The sequence below is a fragment of the Dysidea avara genome, chromosome 4, assembly GCF_963678975.1.
Source record: "Dysidea avara chromosome 4, odDysAvar1.4, whole genome shotgun sequence".
NCBI lineage: Eukaryota > Metazoa > Porifera > Demospongiae > Dictyoceratida > Dysideidae > Dysidea > Dysidea avara.
The window spans coordinates 25,815,397-25,833,129 of record NC_089275.1 but is presented as its reverse complement, the minus strand read 5'-3'; the positions used below and the strand labels follow the sequence as shown (position 1 = coordinate 25,833,129).

The 17,733-nt window shown below is 36.5% G+C and overlaps 2 protein-coding genes across 2 annotated transcripts in view; both read right to left on the bottom strand.

The window, feature by feature from the left end:
- LOC136254560 (hemicentin-1-like) overlaps nt 1-4,291 on the bottom strand; it is a 55,940-nt gene extending 51,649 nt beyond the window's left edge. Inside the window, exons 1-3 of the mRNA XM_066047297.1 lie at nt 4,186-4,291; nt 1,636-1,902; nt 1,059-1,331 (exon numbers count right to left, since the gene is read on the bottom strand). Of these exons, the coding sequence (XP_065903369.1) occupies nt 1,059-1,331; nt 1,636-1,902; nt 4,186-4,285 (640 nt within the window). The 5' untranslated portion in view covers nt 4,286-4,291. The remainder of the gene's footprint in view (nt 1-1,058; nt 1,332-1,635; nt 1,903-4,185) is intronic.
- A 2-nt stretch (nt 4,292-4,293) lies between these two features.
- LOC136253703 (hemicentin-1-like) overlaps nt 4,294-17,733 on the bottom strand; it is a 75,560-nt gene continuing 62,120 nt past the window's right edge. Inside the window, exons 19-26 of the mRNA XM_066046361.1 lie at nt 16,934-17,185; nt 16,542-16,841; nt 14,147-14,413; nt 13,569-13,841; nt 8,016-8,303; nt 4,552-4,803; nt 4,348-4,485; nt 4,294-4,301 (exon numbers count right to left, since the gene is read on the bottom strand). Coding sequence (XP_065902433.1) covers nt 4,294-4,301; nt 4,348-4,485; nt 4,552-4,803; nt 8,016-8,303; nt 13,569-13,841; nt 14,147-14,413; nt 16,542-16,841; nt 16,934-17,185 — 1,778 coding nt within the window. The remainder of the gene's footprint in view (nt 4,302-4,347; nt 4,486-4,551; nt 4,804-8,015; nt 8,304-13,568; nt 13,842-14,146; nt 14,414-16,541; nt 16,842-16,933; nt 17,186-17,733) is intronic.

Sequence of the window (17,733 nt, the reverse complement as noted above, 5' to 3'; positions counted from 1 at the left end):
TATCGCCCATTTAAAATTATCGAGAAATACCGGTTTTAAGTATTCAGAGTGTTATAGCTTTCCAATAGATTGGCAGCTACAAATACCAAATTTTCACACATTTTACAACAATTTATTACCTTCCAGATTGAAGTAGTCAACAGCTAAGTTTCCTGCCATTTTAGATAGTATTTACACCAATGTTGGCTGTATCAGGCAAGCTCCAAAACGGGTGAGAGGTAGGGGGGAGGAGGGCTGGAAGGCAGGAAAGATGCTGTTTAAAATTTGAAGAGGAATTTGTTGGGATGATATAGACAAAGTTATGGGCCATTTAGGGCTTAAAACTGGCTAAAATGAAAGGAAAATTACAGCACAGGTCATTTTCCAATACCATGGAGCTGTACAGCCACACATCCATCTTCTGGTTGGCCAGGGCTCCATAAAGACCCCAGACCACTCGTACAGCTCGCCACTGTACTTGAAAAAAAAGCAGCTAGCAAAAGCAGACCACTTTACTCTGATTGGCTGTCACAGTGAAATTTGATAGCGCGTTCATGAAGCTTTGTGTTTGTGTGAAAAAATCAAATGTCCTGTCTTGGGCGACAAGACCGGTTTTTGTAGATCCAGTCACATATTGTACTTTGCGTGAGAAGATGAAAGTGCCATAAAGTGTATGAATCATACAGTGCAGTTATGCAGATAATTGGGCAAATACAGTACACTTGGGAATGTACAGTACAGTTATGTAAGGAATGTCATGCTAACAACCACACTCAGACAGCATGAATGATCACTTGCATAACTTCGCGAATCACTAAAACTAGCCAAACTAATCCTACCAGTTTGTTCTACAACTAGAAAAATTATACTGATAGTTTGATCACCGAAAATTAAACACTCAAGGTGAATGCTCCAAGCAAGATGACTAGGAAGTGCAATATAATACATAAAACATCACTTGTGCTTGTGTGTATGGAAATACAGCACTCAATGGGGTGTTTTGACCCTGCTGACATGCCCCACATCCTGTATTTCCCTCATACATAAGCCTGGTGGTGCTTTAACCATAACATGATTACCTGTCAACATAGAAGTGTTGGATACAGCAATTCCCTCATTGTTAGTAGCAACACAATAGTAACCAGTATTGCTTTGGTTATAAATGGGATTAGAAATAGAGTATGTTGGATAAGCTGTATTCCCAATCTCCACTCCAATATCAGAACCAGACTCCACCATGAACCAGCTATAACTAAGTGTAGAGAAGCCTTCAGCTCTACAACTGAAGTTCACCATCTCTCCTGGGTACACTGACTGTATTGTGACTGGATGTTCAACCATGTTCGGACGAACTGTGTGAGTTAAACAAATTTTATGTAAAGATCAGTTTCTACTATGTTCAATTTTATGAAGAATACCTATTCTTGCTACAAGGTGTACACATAATACGTTTATGTTGGGCCAATGACAGCAATTAGCTTAGACAAAAGAAAACTTTCTGAGTTATTTAATCATTCATGCAAAGTTTGGATTAAAATATAAATATGAAATTAACAGAGCAATACCATCAATTCATGAAATATGTGTTAGAAACCTATTTAGTGGCAGCATGCAGCAATGGCCTAGGTATGCAATGCAAAATCTAAAAATTCTCACCTAACAGATTAGCAGGAGTTGAATTAGAAAGAATTCCTAACATGTTACTAGCTTCACAGAAATATAGTCCAGTCTGACTGTACAATACTGATGATATGTTGTAAGTGTTCTTATCCTCTCCAACTAATAACTTATCACTCCCTTCCATTGATGTATTTCTCATGAACCATTGGTAGGTAAATGGTGGAGAACCAAACTCTGTACATTTAAATGTTATGTTAGTGCCCAAACTGACATTGTGAGTGGATGGGATAACCACAGGTCTCTCTACACAAGAAATAAAGATAATATTAAACAATAAATACAGTAAATTTACTGCATCTAATTTGCAAAAAAATATTTTCAAATGGTTTCTCCAATGTTCACAACATTTCATAATATAGTATTAAAAAGTTTAAATTCTGAATTCTCTATTACAGTGTTTTACTGCACACTGACCATTCTATTAGAGACTATCCATCTAGTGTGTACCATATTATCACTAGTGATGCACCGATACCTATATTAGTGCTGGAATGGCCCTATTTTGCTGGTATTGGACTGATATCGGTAAAGCTATGAATTTTCGATACCCACCGATGCTTTGTACGGTGTCGTCTAATTGATTTTCAAGATAGCGGCTTACGATGCATGTCAAACGGCGTTGATCAAAGGCTGATATAAGTCATGAATTCTTTGAAAGAGGCCAGCCATTAGGCCACTCCAAATAAATTCTCTATTTCCCAGCATCTAGTTACTGTCAGTTCTCATATTCCATTATTCCATATTCTTCCATTACTTTCCAGTTGTTCTTGCATAATGGAAATAGACTGTCTGCCCGCAAGCATATATGCCTGAGTCCAGGATGGGAAACAGAATGTATTTGGAGTGGCTTTATAGCATAGTGCAAATAGCAATAAGCCATGAAATAAGATTGTTGAAGCAATAAACGATTATTATCCCCGTGTGTGGTGTGTTTAGTAAGCTAGTCTACCAACTACAATTGGAATTACTAGCTGTTTTTGTGAGTAATGTATTAGTGTGAAAAAGTATAATTATTGGATTGGTATTTGCCATTTCCATCTAAAATGTATTTGGTATAGTGAATATGTGATATTGGTACATCATTAATCATTGCAGCATTTTATTCTCCACTGATTGTTCCATTAAGTGAGGATTGATCTACCATGAAATTAACCTCCATTTTATCAGATATCAAGACACAGAATAATGTGTTGTGTGGCCCAAGAATCCGGCACATCACAAGTGTGTTGTTAACAGGAAACAAAGTGTAACTTTCACACATGCATACATACATAGCCCTGTACTCCTTTCTTCTAATAAAGTGACTTCACAGTGGAACGAACTTCTTGGAAGATATAGCAGGAAACATACTAGAATTCAGCATAATCAATGCAGACATTCCTGATATGAACTACTAGGAGATTTGGTTTATTTCTTTGTTTTCTTCTCATCAAGACACACGGCAGTGCACCGTGCGACCAAGAAAGCCGGAATACACTAATAGAGGTATGTACTCTACTAGAATAGTCATGCAAAGTAAAAATCCTAATAGACAAATAATGCACATGCATACCTAATCTGGAAGGAAGCACAAAATTACAGTTGGAGCAATTATCAGTATTAACCTAGATCCTTTGGCTTTGGTATTGGATCTGTAGGTATTTTTCTGCATTGGTATAGCACTAGTTTATCTTATATTATCGTCATTATATCTGCAGATAAGAACAATGGTTTGGGTGAAAACAAATCTCAAAGCCAATTTGTGGTTGGCTTTGAAGTATTTAAAATACAAAAAAGTGAAATCCATACAAAATAGCCAAGCTGTATATAAGTGTACCTTCAAAAGCCTGGGTGAAAAATCGTGAAATCAATGGTGACAGCCATATGTTGATGATAATAACTTTTATAATGCATTCAATCAACCAAGTTCTGATTTACCTTGTACTATGTGAGTGATGAATTAGTATGGATACAAAGATTGTTTGATAGTCTTGATGTCAAAACAGCTAAGCTGTTAAAAAAATGGGGTGGACCAGGTAACAAGGTTGTGAAATCAAAAGAAATGCCACATTATTAAAATTTATTGACATCGTTTCAGGTATTTATTTGTATGGTTTGACAACATTTCACCCTGTACTATTACGAGGTAAATTTCTTTTTCACACAGCTCCTCTTTTTTTTCCCGGGCTAGATGGACTTCCCTTGCCACCACCCCCAGCACTAGTTGTTAAAGTGCTGGACAGCTGGAAATACCAGCAATTAAACAAGGCCGGCAGACTCCAAGCAACCCTAGGAGTAGGCCAAATTAATATTGGCTGTTTTGATACAGATTCACAATGTGCTAGTATACTGTTGACACACTGAAAAATTCCATTCCATAGTTACTCTGTCTATTATGCTGGAATGTTTGACATAGGCTTTTCATACTATAGACCAGATACATACATATAAACATTCTCTTTATTAAATTTTAAAACATACACTATTCAATAGTGCACCATACATAAATGCACACAGTATTTTGACTTCGTACCAACCCACACTCACCTACTACACTGATATTCATCATGTCACTGTAAACATTATCAATAAACACACTACTATTAGCTTCACAGTGGTACAGACCAGTATCAGTAAAATGAGCCATTATAACTCTCAGTATACTAGTAATACTGTTCATTGATGTGGAGTCAATAATATATCTATTACTGCTATTAGTGATCATGGTATTGTTGAGGTACCATTGTATAGATGGTGTAGGGAATCCTTCTGCTGTACACTGTAGTGTAAAACTGTTATTAATAACCTCCTCCTGATTCATTGGATGAGTAGTGAACACTGGTCCAACTGTTAAAAATATTTTAACTCATTAACTCACTCAAAGTTTCAAACATGTGATATGAAGTAACTCACCATAGACAGTGACAGTATTACTACTAGATCCAGCATCATTAGTGACAGTACAAGTGTAATTTCCTCCATCAAGTGTAGTTACATTACTAATAGTAAGGTTGTTGGTATTAGTAGTTGCTCCATTTGAGAATATGTTAGTTCTGCTCCAACTGTATTCTGATTGTGGTCCACCCTCTGATGAACAATGTAATTGTAACTGACTCCCATGAGGGTATGTGTTGTCACCAGTGATGTTTACACCATATGGAGCAACTGTGTAGAGAAACAACACAAATTGTTTGTATTGGTAGGATAGAGGTTTATTGTAATTGCTATCCACACAAAAACAGCCAAGCTGTGAAAAATGGTGCAGCCTTAAAAAGCCTGGGTGAAAAAATTTGTGAAATCAAAGGTGGCGGCCAAGAAATGGCTGCAATGATGTTAATACTACTAAATTTTAACAATGCACACAGCCATTATTAAATTTTTTTAGCATTAACATCATTGCAGCCATTTCTTGGTCGCCACCTTTGATTTCACAGCTTTTTTCACCCAGGCTTTTTAAGGCCGCACCATTTTTTCACAGCTTGGCTGTTTTTGTGTGGATTTCACTCCTTTTTGTACTTTATAAGGCCCCAAAACCAGCCTATGGCTGACTTTGAGGTTTGTTTTTACTCACATTTCTTCTTTTCTATGTAGATACAATTATGATTATTGAAGACAGACTTATAAATGTATTTCATTACATGATTTAATTCAATATTTGATAATATTATTGTAATACTCTAATAGAGTGCACATTTTTTGAGGACTTCTAATAGAACATACATAGAATGCTCTAGAACAATCTAGTACTTCTATTGGTAGATCTATGAAATTACAAACTTATGATTATAAGCAGATTTCAACTAGAAATTTCATTTATAAAGCAGAAAATAAGTGAGATGATCAGTCAAGGTAGCAGTGGTTCATCGGTTAAGGATGCAGGTGTTATGTATAGATGTCCCTGGTTCGAACTCTGGTAAGCTTTTTTTCGACACTTTTTGCACACCTTTTTTACCCAGTGGTGACTGCTCTATTAGAGTATCTCTAACCCGCGATTTTACACTCGCCTAGTTTTTGCTTTATAACTTTGTCGCTGTAACTCTGTTGCTATTCAAACTATCAAAAGGCACTGCTACGATGATCAGCCTATCTACAAACCAATTTTCAAGTTATTTCTATACTTGGTTTACCCTGTAGCCATGACAAAAGTTTGATCTTTTTTTACGTGAATAAATGTCCATAACTCCTTGAATATCACTCAGATTTGCAACAAACTTGGTACGTGAATCCATCGTTACACGTTCTTCATTTGTGCCAAAGATTGAGGCAATCGTGTTACGCGTTTGCATTTTATAGCAATTTTTGCAAAGTGTGCAAAAAGAAATCGAAGCTCCGTACGGCATAAGAAGAAAAAAACAAAAAAAATTAAAACAAAATTTTAGATGCCCATATCTCGCAAATGGCTGTTGCGAATTTAATCAAATTTGCTGTTGTGGCGTACGCTACCTAGGGAACTTTGGAGAAGGGGCCATGGAGCTATGCACACGTGGAAAAGTTGTTTACTTCCTTTCTGTAAATATACTCACGGTGTGGTCGCCGGCTTTCTTGGTCGCACGACACACTAGCGTGTGTCTTGATTTAATATTAGGTTTAGCAACATGCATAAAGTGTTATTAGCATATATACGTACATTTCAAGTTTACTAAAACTAAAGAAAAAAAAACAGATTGAAATTGTACATTTATAAATCCTAAATAGACTATCATATATAGTAGTATCAAGACACACAGTAGTGTGTCATGCAGCCAAGAAAGTCGGTGCTCCACACCACGAGTATATTAAAAGGAAGAAACTAAATAAGATTTTCATGCATAAGTAGTTCTGTGCTCCCTCCTTGAATTGGAATCATTTTTATACTGCAAATGGCCTCCACCTTCAAGACCCCACATACCAAATTTGAGCAAGATTGCCTAACACAATCATGAAATATAAACCTTCAAAAGTTGACTTAGCTCGATTTTCTTGAGCATTGGTACAATTTACAATTTTTTTTTTTATTGTGGCACAATCACATACCAAGTTTGGTGCAAATCTGAATTATAGTTATAGAGCTATGAACAATTATTTGTAATAAAAAGGTTGACTTATTCATTTATTTATTAAGGCTTTACAGCACAAGTGCAGTGGTCTGTAGGACACCTGGTCCTACAGCCTGTGTAAAGTTGTTACAGAAAGTGTGTTTGGAAAGGTGGAGAAAGGAGAAAAAAAAACATTACTGGACCTGGACAGCTTCGAACCTGTAGCCATTCGAGTAGTCACGCCTACAGAGTAAATCGCTTATGGAAATAACTTGAAAATTGCATTGAATACAGGTTAACCATCGTAGCTCAAATCTTTTGAGGTTTAATAAAAGAAAATGCATTGACAGGTATAGAGTTACAAGGCACTCCAAAGCAAATGCGATTTCTATGCATGTGTAGCTCAAAAACCACACAACTGTAAATCGCTGGGTCAAAATACTCTAATAGAACAGTCACAGTGGGGAATAAATTTACCAACTTTCGAACCAGGGACCTCCATGCTGGGAATCCAAATCCTTTAACATTGAGATCACCTCCTGTAATTTCTGCTTTATAAATGAAAATTCTAGCTAAAATATACTCAAAGTTCATAATTTCATAGAATATTCCATGTGTGTTCTATTAGAAATTTTCAAAAAATTTGTGAGCTATGTTAGAGCATTACAAAAGTAATCAAATAAACTCTGTAATACAATACTATTACGACTTCTCTAGTATTCCATCGAATTCAAGCCAACACTATAGCTGTTATGGTACAGATCAGCAGGGTAGTACACTCAGTACTATTAAAACTTACTTGCACCAAATCGTCATCATCATAATCATCGTATTGTAATAAGTGCTATACTAATAAAACTTGTGACAACAGGCTGTAAATTGTATTCTAGCATAAAAGGTGCTGGATTTACTTTGTAAAAATTGAACAACTGTAACTTAACATGTTTTACATGAAAAATCCGAGACACTCTAATAGAACAGTGACTGAAAATCCTTAAATAGACAAATACAATAGTATACCTGAATTTAGTAAAAATAAACCTCAAAGCTAGTTCATGGTTGGCTTTGGGTATATATTAAAAGAAGTGAAATTCATGCAAAAAACAGCCAAGCTGTATAAAAGAGTGCGGCTTTCAAAAAGTTGGGGTCAAAAAAGTTATGAAACAAAGGTGGTGGCCATAAAATGGCTGTAATCATTTTAATGATAATTAATGTTTTATTAAACTTTATTATCATACACATCATTGCAGCCATTTCATGGCCGCCACACCTTTGATTTCACAACTTTTTTCACCCAGGCTTTTGAAGGCCACACCCTTTTTATACAGCTTGGCTGTTTTTACGTAGATAGTAATGACTCACCAAACAAAGTGTACACATCTGAAGTGTCATTCATTCCATCAATAGTGGCTATACAGTAATAAGTACCAGTATCACTGGTTGATGAGGATGAGATGTTATGAGTTACACTGTCACTACCATTGGCCGCTGTTGACAATGATGAACCATCATCAAACAACCACATGGTCATGATGCGAGGACCACCATTAGCACCACAAGTCATTAACTGACTGTTAGTAAAGTTGAGTAACAATGAAGTATTGGTTGGTTGTGGAGTGAAGGTGATATCAGTGATGTTAGGTCTGAGAACTACATTGAAAATAGGTTAAAATATCTGTAGATTATAAGTGATTACACAAATAGGCTATCATTTTCCAAGCATATGATTTGTGCTAAATAGTCAAAATCAAGACACACGGTAGTGTGTCGTGCGGCCCAAGAAGCCGGCGCGCAACCCCGTGAGTATATTGACAGGAAGAAAGAAAACGCAATTTTCGCACCTCCGTAGCTCTGTGCTGCCTTGATGACACAAGACAAATTTTGCTGTGTACATTCCCTCCAACTTCAGTACTCCACATTCCAAATTTGAGCAAAATCGCTTCAGGCATTCCTGAGATATGCGACTTCAAAAATTGGCTTAGTTTCTTCGTTTTTTTTTTCTTCTTATTTTTCTTCCTCTTTTCGCACACTTACAAAAACTGCTATAAAACGCGAACGCGTTATCCGATTGTCTTGAAATTTGGCGCACAGAAGGGGGGTATAAAGGCGCATCTCGGTACCAACTTTGGCTGGAATACCATAAACAGGCAAAGAGTTATGAGCGATTATGCACGAAAAATAACACCAATATGTTGTCACGCCTACAGGGTAAACCGCGTATGGGAAGAAGCTGAAAATCGGTGGGTGAATAGGCTAACTATTGAACCTCAAACCTTTTGTGGTTTGAAAGACATCGAGCTAAAAACCAGGAAGATACAGCGAAAAAATCAACAGTGTGTAACAATTACGCAATCGAGATTAGCTATTTTTTTATATTTTGTTATTATTATTATTATTATTATGCTTGCCACGCCTACCAGATAAACCACTTGGGGTAATGCTTTGAAAATCGCTGTACAGATGGAGTTATCATCTTAGAAAGGCTCTTCAATGGTGTAGAAGAATCAGACTTAAAGCCACGGAGTTATAACACGAAATCCAACTTGGTGTAGCAAGTGCGAAATCGAGATACTCTAATAGAGCAGTCATCCTAATAGAGCAGTCACCCTGAACAGAATTCAAGAGATCAGTTAGAAATAAGTAACCTGTATAGAGATCAGCTACAAACAAATCACCCTGTAGAGAGTTCAGCTACAAACAATTCACCCTGTTCAGACATCAGTTAGAAGAAGTTTTCTTGTAGAGAGTTCAGTTACAAACAAATCACCCTGTTGAAAGATCAGCTAGAAGATGTCACCTTGTAGATAGTTCAGTTACAAAGAAACCACCATGTAGAGAATTCAGCTACAAACTAGTGACCCTGTAGATACATCAGCTAGAAGAAGTTACCTTGTAGAGAGTTCAGCTACAAAGAAACCATTCTGTAAAGAGCTCAGCTGCAAACAAATCACCTATACAGAATTCAGCTACAAACAAATCACCCTGTAGAGAGATCAGCTAGAAGAAGTTACCTTGTAGATAGTTCAGCTACAAACAAATCACCCTGTAGAGAGATAAGTAAGAAGAAGTTACCTTGTAGATCGTTCAGCTACAAACAATTCACCCTGTAAAGAGATCAGCTATATAGAAGAAGTTACCTTGTAGAGAGTTCAGCTACAAAGAAACCATCATGTAGAGAATTCAGCCGCAAACAAATCATGTATAGAGAGTTCAGCTACAAACAAATCTCCCTGTAGAGAGATCAGCTAGAAGAAGTTTCCTTGTAGAGAGTTCTGCTACAAACAAATCACCCTGTAGAAAGATCAGCTAGAAGAAATCACCTTGTAGAGAGTTCAGCTTCAAAGAAACAATCATGTGAGAGTTCAGGTACAAACAAATTGTCCTGTAGAGAGATCAGCTAGAAGAAGCTACCTTGTAGAGAGTTCAGCTACAAAGAAACCATCATGTAGATAGTTTAGGTACAAACAAATCACCCTGTAGAAAGATCAGCTATAGAAGAAATCACCTTGTAGAGAGTTCAGCTACAAAGAATCTATCATGTAGAGAGTTCAACTACAAACAAATCACCCTGTAGAAAGATCAGCTATAGAAGAAATCACCTTGTAGAGAGTTCAGCTACAAAGAAACCATCATGTAGAGAGTTCAGCTACAACAAATCGGCCTGTAGAGAGATCAGCTAGAAGAAATTACCTTGTAGAGAGTTCAGCTACAAAGAAACCATCATGTAGAGAGTTCAGCTGCAAACAAATCACCTGTAGAGAGTTAAGCTACAAACAAATCTCCCTGTAGAGAGATCAGCTAGAAGAAGTCACCTTGCAGGGAGTTCAGTTACAAAGAAATAAACCATGTAGAGAGTTCAGCTGCAAACAAATCACCTGTAGAGAGTTCAGCTAGAAACAAGTCACCCTGTAGAGAGATCAGCTAGAAACAAGTCACCTTGTAGAGAGTTCAGCTAGAAGAAGTCACATTGTAGAGCTACAAAGAAACTACCATGTAGAGTTCAGCTGCAAACAAATCACCCTGTAGAGAACTCAGCTACAAACAAATCGCCCTGTAGAAAGATTAGCTAGAAGAAGTTACCTTATAGGGAGTTCAGCTATGAACAGATCACCCTGTAGAGAGTTCGGCTACAAACAAATCACCCTGTAGAGAGTTAAGTTACAAAGAAACCACCATGTAGAGAGTTCAGCTGCAAAAAATATCAATCACTCTGTAGAGAGTTCAGCTAGAAGAAGTCACCTTGTAGAGAGTTAAGCTGCAAATAAATCACCCTGTAGAGAATTCAGCTACAAACAAATCACCCTGTAGAATGATCAGCTAGAAGAAGTTACCTTGTAGAGAGTTCAGCTACAAAGAAACCACCATGTAGAGAGTTCAGCTGCAAACAAATCACCTGTAGAGAGTTCAGCTAGAAACAAGTCACACTGTAGAGAGATCAGCTAAAAACAAGTCACCCTGTAGAGAGTTCAGCTAGAAGAAGTCACATTGTAGAGAGTTCAGCTACAAAGAAACTACCAAGTAGAGAGTTCAGCTGCAAACAAATCATCCTGTAGAGAGTTCAGCTAGAAGAAGTCACCTTTTAGAGAGTTCAGCTACAAAGCAATCACCATGCAAAGAGTTCAGCTGCAAAAAACTCAGTCACCTTGTAGAAAGATCGGCTAGAAGAAGTTACCTTGTAGAGAGTTCAGCTACAAAGAAACCACAATGTAGAGAGTTCAGCTGCAAACAAATAACCTGTAGAAAGTTCAGCTAGAAACAAGTCACCCTGTAGAGAGTTCAGCTAGAAAAAGTCACATTGTAGAGAGTTCAGCTACAATGAAACTCCCATGTAGAGAGTTCAGCTGCAAACAAATCACCCTGTAGAGAACTCAGCTACAAACAAATATGCAGTGTAAAAAGATCAGCTAGAAGAAGTTACCTTGTAGAGAGTTCAGCTACAACGAAACCACCATGTAGAGAGTTCAGCTACAAACAAATCACCATGTAGAGAGTTCAGCTACAAACAAATCACCTGTAGAGAGTTCAGCTAGAAACAAGTCACCCTGTAGAGAGATCAGCTAGAAACAAGTCACCTTGTAGAGAGTTCAGCTAGAAGAAGTCACATTGTAGAGAGTTCAGCTACAAAGAAACCACCATTTAGAGAGTTCAGCTGCAAACAAATCACCCAGTAGAAAGTTCAGCTATGAACAGATCACCCTATTGAGAGTTCAGTTAGAAACAAGGAATCCTGTAGAGAGATCACCTAGAAGTATCGCCTTGTAGAGAGTTCAGCTACAAACAAATCACCTGTAGAGAGTTCAGCTACAAACAAATCACCCTGTAGAGAGATCAGCTAGAAGAAGTTACCTTGTAGGGATTTCAGCTACAAACAAATCACCCTGTAGAGAGTTCAGCTACAAAGAAACCATTCTGTAAAGAGCTCAGTTGCAAACAAATCACTTGTACAGAATTCAGCTACAAACAAATCACCCTGTAGAAAGATCAGTTAGAAGAAGTTACTTTGTAGAGAGTTCAGCTACAAAGAAACCATTTTGTAAAGAGCTCAGCTGCAAACAAATCACCTGTACAGAATTCAACTACGAACAAATCACCCTGTAGAGAGATCAGCTATAAGAAGTTACCTTGTAGATAGTTCAGCTACAAACAAATCACCCTGTAGAGAGAGCAATTAGAAGAAGTCACCTTGTAGAGTGTTCAGTTACAAAGAAACCACCATGGAGATTTCTGTAATCAATATATGTGACCGGATTTGCGAAAAGGGGTCTTCCACACACATCCAATTCCGTAAACGTTGGAGACCATAACTCAGTGTTCAAGTAACATATTAACCTGAAAATTTCACCATGTATTCAGCTATAGTGGTGCTCACCACTGTCCAAATACCAAGGCAATAGCTCTTTCCAATCTGAAGTTATCAATTGTCAAAATTGGCAAATTGGATGTGTGTGGAAGACCCCTTTTCGCAAATCCGGTCACATATGTATTATACAGTATATATAATTTGTACATTTACTGATAAAATATTTAAAGTACATCTACTTCATCTTTTCTTCTTCCTGTAGTAAAGAAAAAACATAGGTTAAAAAAGTCCCAAAGCTGGCCATAGGCCGGCTTTTGGGGTATACAAATACAAAAAGAAATGAAATCTAATCCAAAACAGCCAAGCTGTAAAAAAAGTGTGCGGCCCTCAGAAAGGCTATGGTGAAAAAAGATGTGAAATCCAAGGTGGCGGCCAAGAAATGGCTGTGATGGTAGGTTAATGGTAAAAATTTTAATAACGACAATTCAGGTGAATTTTTGTGCCAAGACCAAGCGGCACCAAATTCACCTGAATTGTTGTTATTAAAATTTTTACCATTAACCTACCATCACAGCCATTTCTTGGCCGCCACCTTGGATTTCACATCTTTTTTCACCATAGCCTTTCTGAGGGCCGCACACTTTTTTTACAGCTTGGCTGTTTTGGATTAGATTTTAATTACTAGAAGGAAACATTTACAGAATAGTACATAAACAAATTTATTTAGCACTACTGTACAAATAAAATATATAATAACTGCATTATCCAGTCATGATACTAATGGAAACTCCCTAAATTTTTTTTATAAATTATTTGGAGCATAGGAAGTTGTGACTTCAGGTGCCCCAAATCAAAATGGATGTAATGGTTTTACCTTTATTTTATAATACTAATATATTATTCATAAGCAAGGTATCTCATAGATATTGGTTTTGTACATAAATCTTGTAACAATAATACGCATTTGGATAACAATCAAATTTGCGGCAATCAGTCTAGTAGTGTCAGTAATAAATATGAGAAGAGTCATCAAAGACACAGATCATCTACAGTAACTACACTTCAAAAATCCTATATATACCTTGTACAAAACGAGACACATTGTTACTATGTACCTGTCAGAGTAGAAGTGTTGGATACGGCAATTCCCTCATTGTTAGTAGCAACACAATAGTATCCAGTATTGCTTTGGTTATAAATGGGATTAGAAATAGAGTATGTTGGATTAGTTGTATTCCCAATCTCCACTCCAATATCAGAACCAGACTCCACCACGAACCAGCTATAACTAAGTGTAGAGAAACCTTCAGCTCTACAACTGAAGTTCACCATCTCTCCTGGGTACACTGACTGTATTGTGACTGAATGTTCAACCATGTTCGGACGAACTGTGTGAGTTAAACAAATTTTTATGTAAAGATCAGTTTCTACTATGTTCAATTTTATGAAGAATACCTATTCTTGCTACAAGGTATATACATAGTATGTATATGTGAGGTCAATGACAGCAATTAGCTGAGACAAAAGAAATCTTTCTGAGTTACTTAATCATTCATGTAAACTTTGGATTAAAATATAAATATGAAATTAACAGAGCAATACCATAAATTCATGAAATATGCACTAGAAACCTATTTAGTGGCAGCATGCAGCAATGGCCTAGGTATGCAATGCAAAATCTAAAAATTCTCACCTAACAGATTAGCAGGAGTTGAATTAGAAAGAATTCCTAACATGTTACTAGCTTCACAGAAATATAGTCCAGTCTGACTGTACAATACTGATGATATGTTGTAAGTGTTCTTATCCTCTCCAACTAATAACTTATCACTCCCTTCCATTGATGTATTTCTCATGAACCATTGGTAGGTAAATGGTGGAGAACCAAACTCTGTACATTTAAATGTTATGTTAGTGCCCAAACTGACATTGTGAGTGGATGGGATAACCACAGGTCTCTCTACACAAGAAATAAAGATAATATTAAACAATAAATACAGTAAATTTACTGCATCTAATTTGCAAAAAAATATTTTCAAATGGTTTCTCCAATGTTCACAACATTTCATAATATAGTATTAAAAAGTTTAAATTCTGAATTCTCAATTACAGTGTTTCACTGCACACTGACCATTCTATTAGAGACTATCCATCTAGTGTGTACCATATTATCACTAGTGATGCACCGATACCTATATTAGTGCTGGAATGGCCCTATTTTGCTGGTATTGGACTGATATCGGTAAAGCTATGAATTTTCGATACCCACCGATGCTTTGTACGGTGTCGTCTAATTGATTTTCAAGATAGCGGCTTACGATGCATGTCAAATGGCGTTGATCAAAGGATGATATAAGTCATGAATTCTTTGAAAGAGGCCAGCCATTAGGCCACTCCAAATAAATTCTCTATTTCCCAGCATCTAGTTACTGTCAGTTCTCATATTCCATTATTCCATATTCTTCCATTACTTTCCAGTTGTTCTTGCATAATGGAAATAGACTGTCTGCCCGCAAGCATATATGCCTGAGTCCAGGATGGGAAACAGAATGTATTTGGAGTGGCTTTATAGCATAGTGCAAATAGCAATAAGCCATGAAATAAGATTGTTGAAGCAATAAACGATTGTTATCCCTGTGTGTGGTGTGTTTAGTAAGCTAGTCTACCAACTACAATTGGAATTACTAGCTGTTTTTGTGAGTAATGTATTAGTGTAAAAAAGTACGAGTATTGGATTGGTATTTGCCATTTCCATCTAAAATGTATTTGGTATTGGATCGATAGTGAATATGTGATAATGGTACATCACTAATCATTGCAGCATTTTATTCTCCATTGATTGTTCCATTAAGTGAGGATTGATCTACCATGAGATTAACCTCCATTTTATCAGATATCAAGACACAGAATAATGTGTTGTGTGGTCCAAGAATCCAGCACATCACAACAGTGTGTTATTAATAGGAAACTTTCACACATGCACACCTACATAGCCCTGCACTCCTTTCTTCTAATAAAGTGTGGAACTCCCTGGAAGATACAGCAGGAAACATACTAGAATTCAGCATAATCAATGCAGACATTCCAGATATGAACTACTAGGAGTTTTGGTTTATTTCTTTGTTTTCTTCTCATCAAGACACACGGTAGTGCACTGTGCGACCAAGAAAGCTGGAATACACTAATAGAGGTACGTACTCTAATAGAATAGTCATACAAAGTAAAAATCCTAATAGACAAATAGTGCACATGCACACCTAATCTGGAAGGAAGCACAAAATTACAGTTGGAGCAATTATCAGTGTTAACTTAGATCCTTTGGCTTTGGTATTCGATCTGTAGGTATTTTTCTGCATTGGTATAGCACTAGTTTGCCTGATATTATCATTATTGTATCCGCAGATAAGAAGAACAATGATTAGGATGAAAAAGTCTCAAAGCCAGTTTGTGGTTGGCTTTAGGGTATTTAAAATACAAAAAAGTGAAATCCATACAAAATAGCCAAGCTGTATATAAGTGCGCTTTCAAAAGCCTGAGTGTAAAATTGTGAAATCAAAGGTGGCAGCCATATGTTGATGATAATAAATTTTATAATGCACTCAATCAACCAAGTTCTGATTTATCTTGTACTACGTGAGTGATGAATTAGTATGGATACAAAGATTGTTTGTAGTCTTGACCTCAAAACAGCTAAGCTGTTAAAAAAATGGTGTGGACCAGGTAAAAAGGTTGTGAAATCATAAGAAATGCCACATTATTAAAATTTATTGACATCATTTCAGCTAATTATTTGCATGATTTCACAATATTTCACCCTGTACTATTATGAGGTAAATTCCTTTTTCACACAGCTTGGCTGTTTTGATATAGATTCACAATGTGTTAGTATCATGTTGATACACTGAAACATTCTATTCTATAGCTACTCTGTCTATTATGCTGGAGTGTTTGACATAGGCTGTTCATACTATAGACCAAATACATACATATAAACATTTTCTTTATTAAATTTTAAAATATACACTATTCAATAGTGCACCATACATAAATGCACACGGTATTTTGACTTCGTACCAACCCACACTCACCTACTACACTGATATTCATCATGTCACTGTAAACATTATCAATAAACACACTACTATTAGCTTCACAGTGGTACAGGCCAGTATCAGTAAAGTCAGCCATTATAATTGTCAGTATACTAGTAATACTATTCATTGATGTGGAGTCAATAATATATCTATTACTACTATTAGTGATCATGGTATTGTTGAGGTACCATTGTATAGATGGTGTAGGGAATCCTTCTGCTGTACACTGTAGTGTAAAACTGTTATTAATAACCTCCTCCTGATTCATTGGATGAGTAGTGAACACTGGTCCAACTGTTAAAAATATTTTAACTCACTCAAGGTTTCAACCATACACAAAGTAAGAACAAAACAAGGAAATAAACATGTGATATGAAGTAACTCACCATAGACAGTGACAGTATTACTACTAGATCCAGCATCATTAGTGACAGTACAAGTGTAATTTCCTCCATCAAGTGTAGTTACATTACTAATAGTAAGGTTGTTGGTGTTAGTAGTTGTGTCATTTGAGAATGTGTTAGTTCTGCTCCAACTGTATTCTAATTGTCGTCCACCCTCTGATAAACAATGTAATTGTAACTGACTCCCATGAGGGTATGTGTTGTCACCAGTGATGTTTACACCATATGGAGCAACTGTGTAGAGAAACAACACAAATTGTTTGTATTGGTAGAATAGAGGTTTATTGTAATTGCTATATAATATTAGGTTTAGTAACATGCATAGTGTTATTAGCATATATACGTACATTTCAAGTTTACTAAAACTAAAGGGGGAAAAAAAGATTGAAATTGTACATTTATATATCCTAAATGGACTATCATATATAGTAGTATCAAGACACACAGTAGTGTGTCGTGCAGCCAAGAAAGTCGGCGCTCCACACCACGAGTATATTAACTGGAAGAAACTAAATGAGATTTTCATGCATAAGTAGTTCTGTGCTTCCTCCTCGAATTGGAATCATTTTTATACTGCAAATTCCCTCCACCTTCAAGACCCCACATACCAAATTTGAGCAAGATTGCCTAACAAAATCGTGAAATATAAACCTTCAAAAATTGACTTGGCTCAATTTTCTTGAGCATTGGTACAATTTACAGTTGTTTGTTATTGTGGCACAATCACATACCAAGTTTGATGCAAATCTGAATAATAGTCATAGAGCTATGAACAATTATTT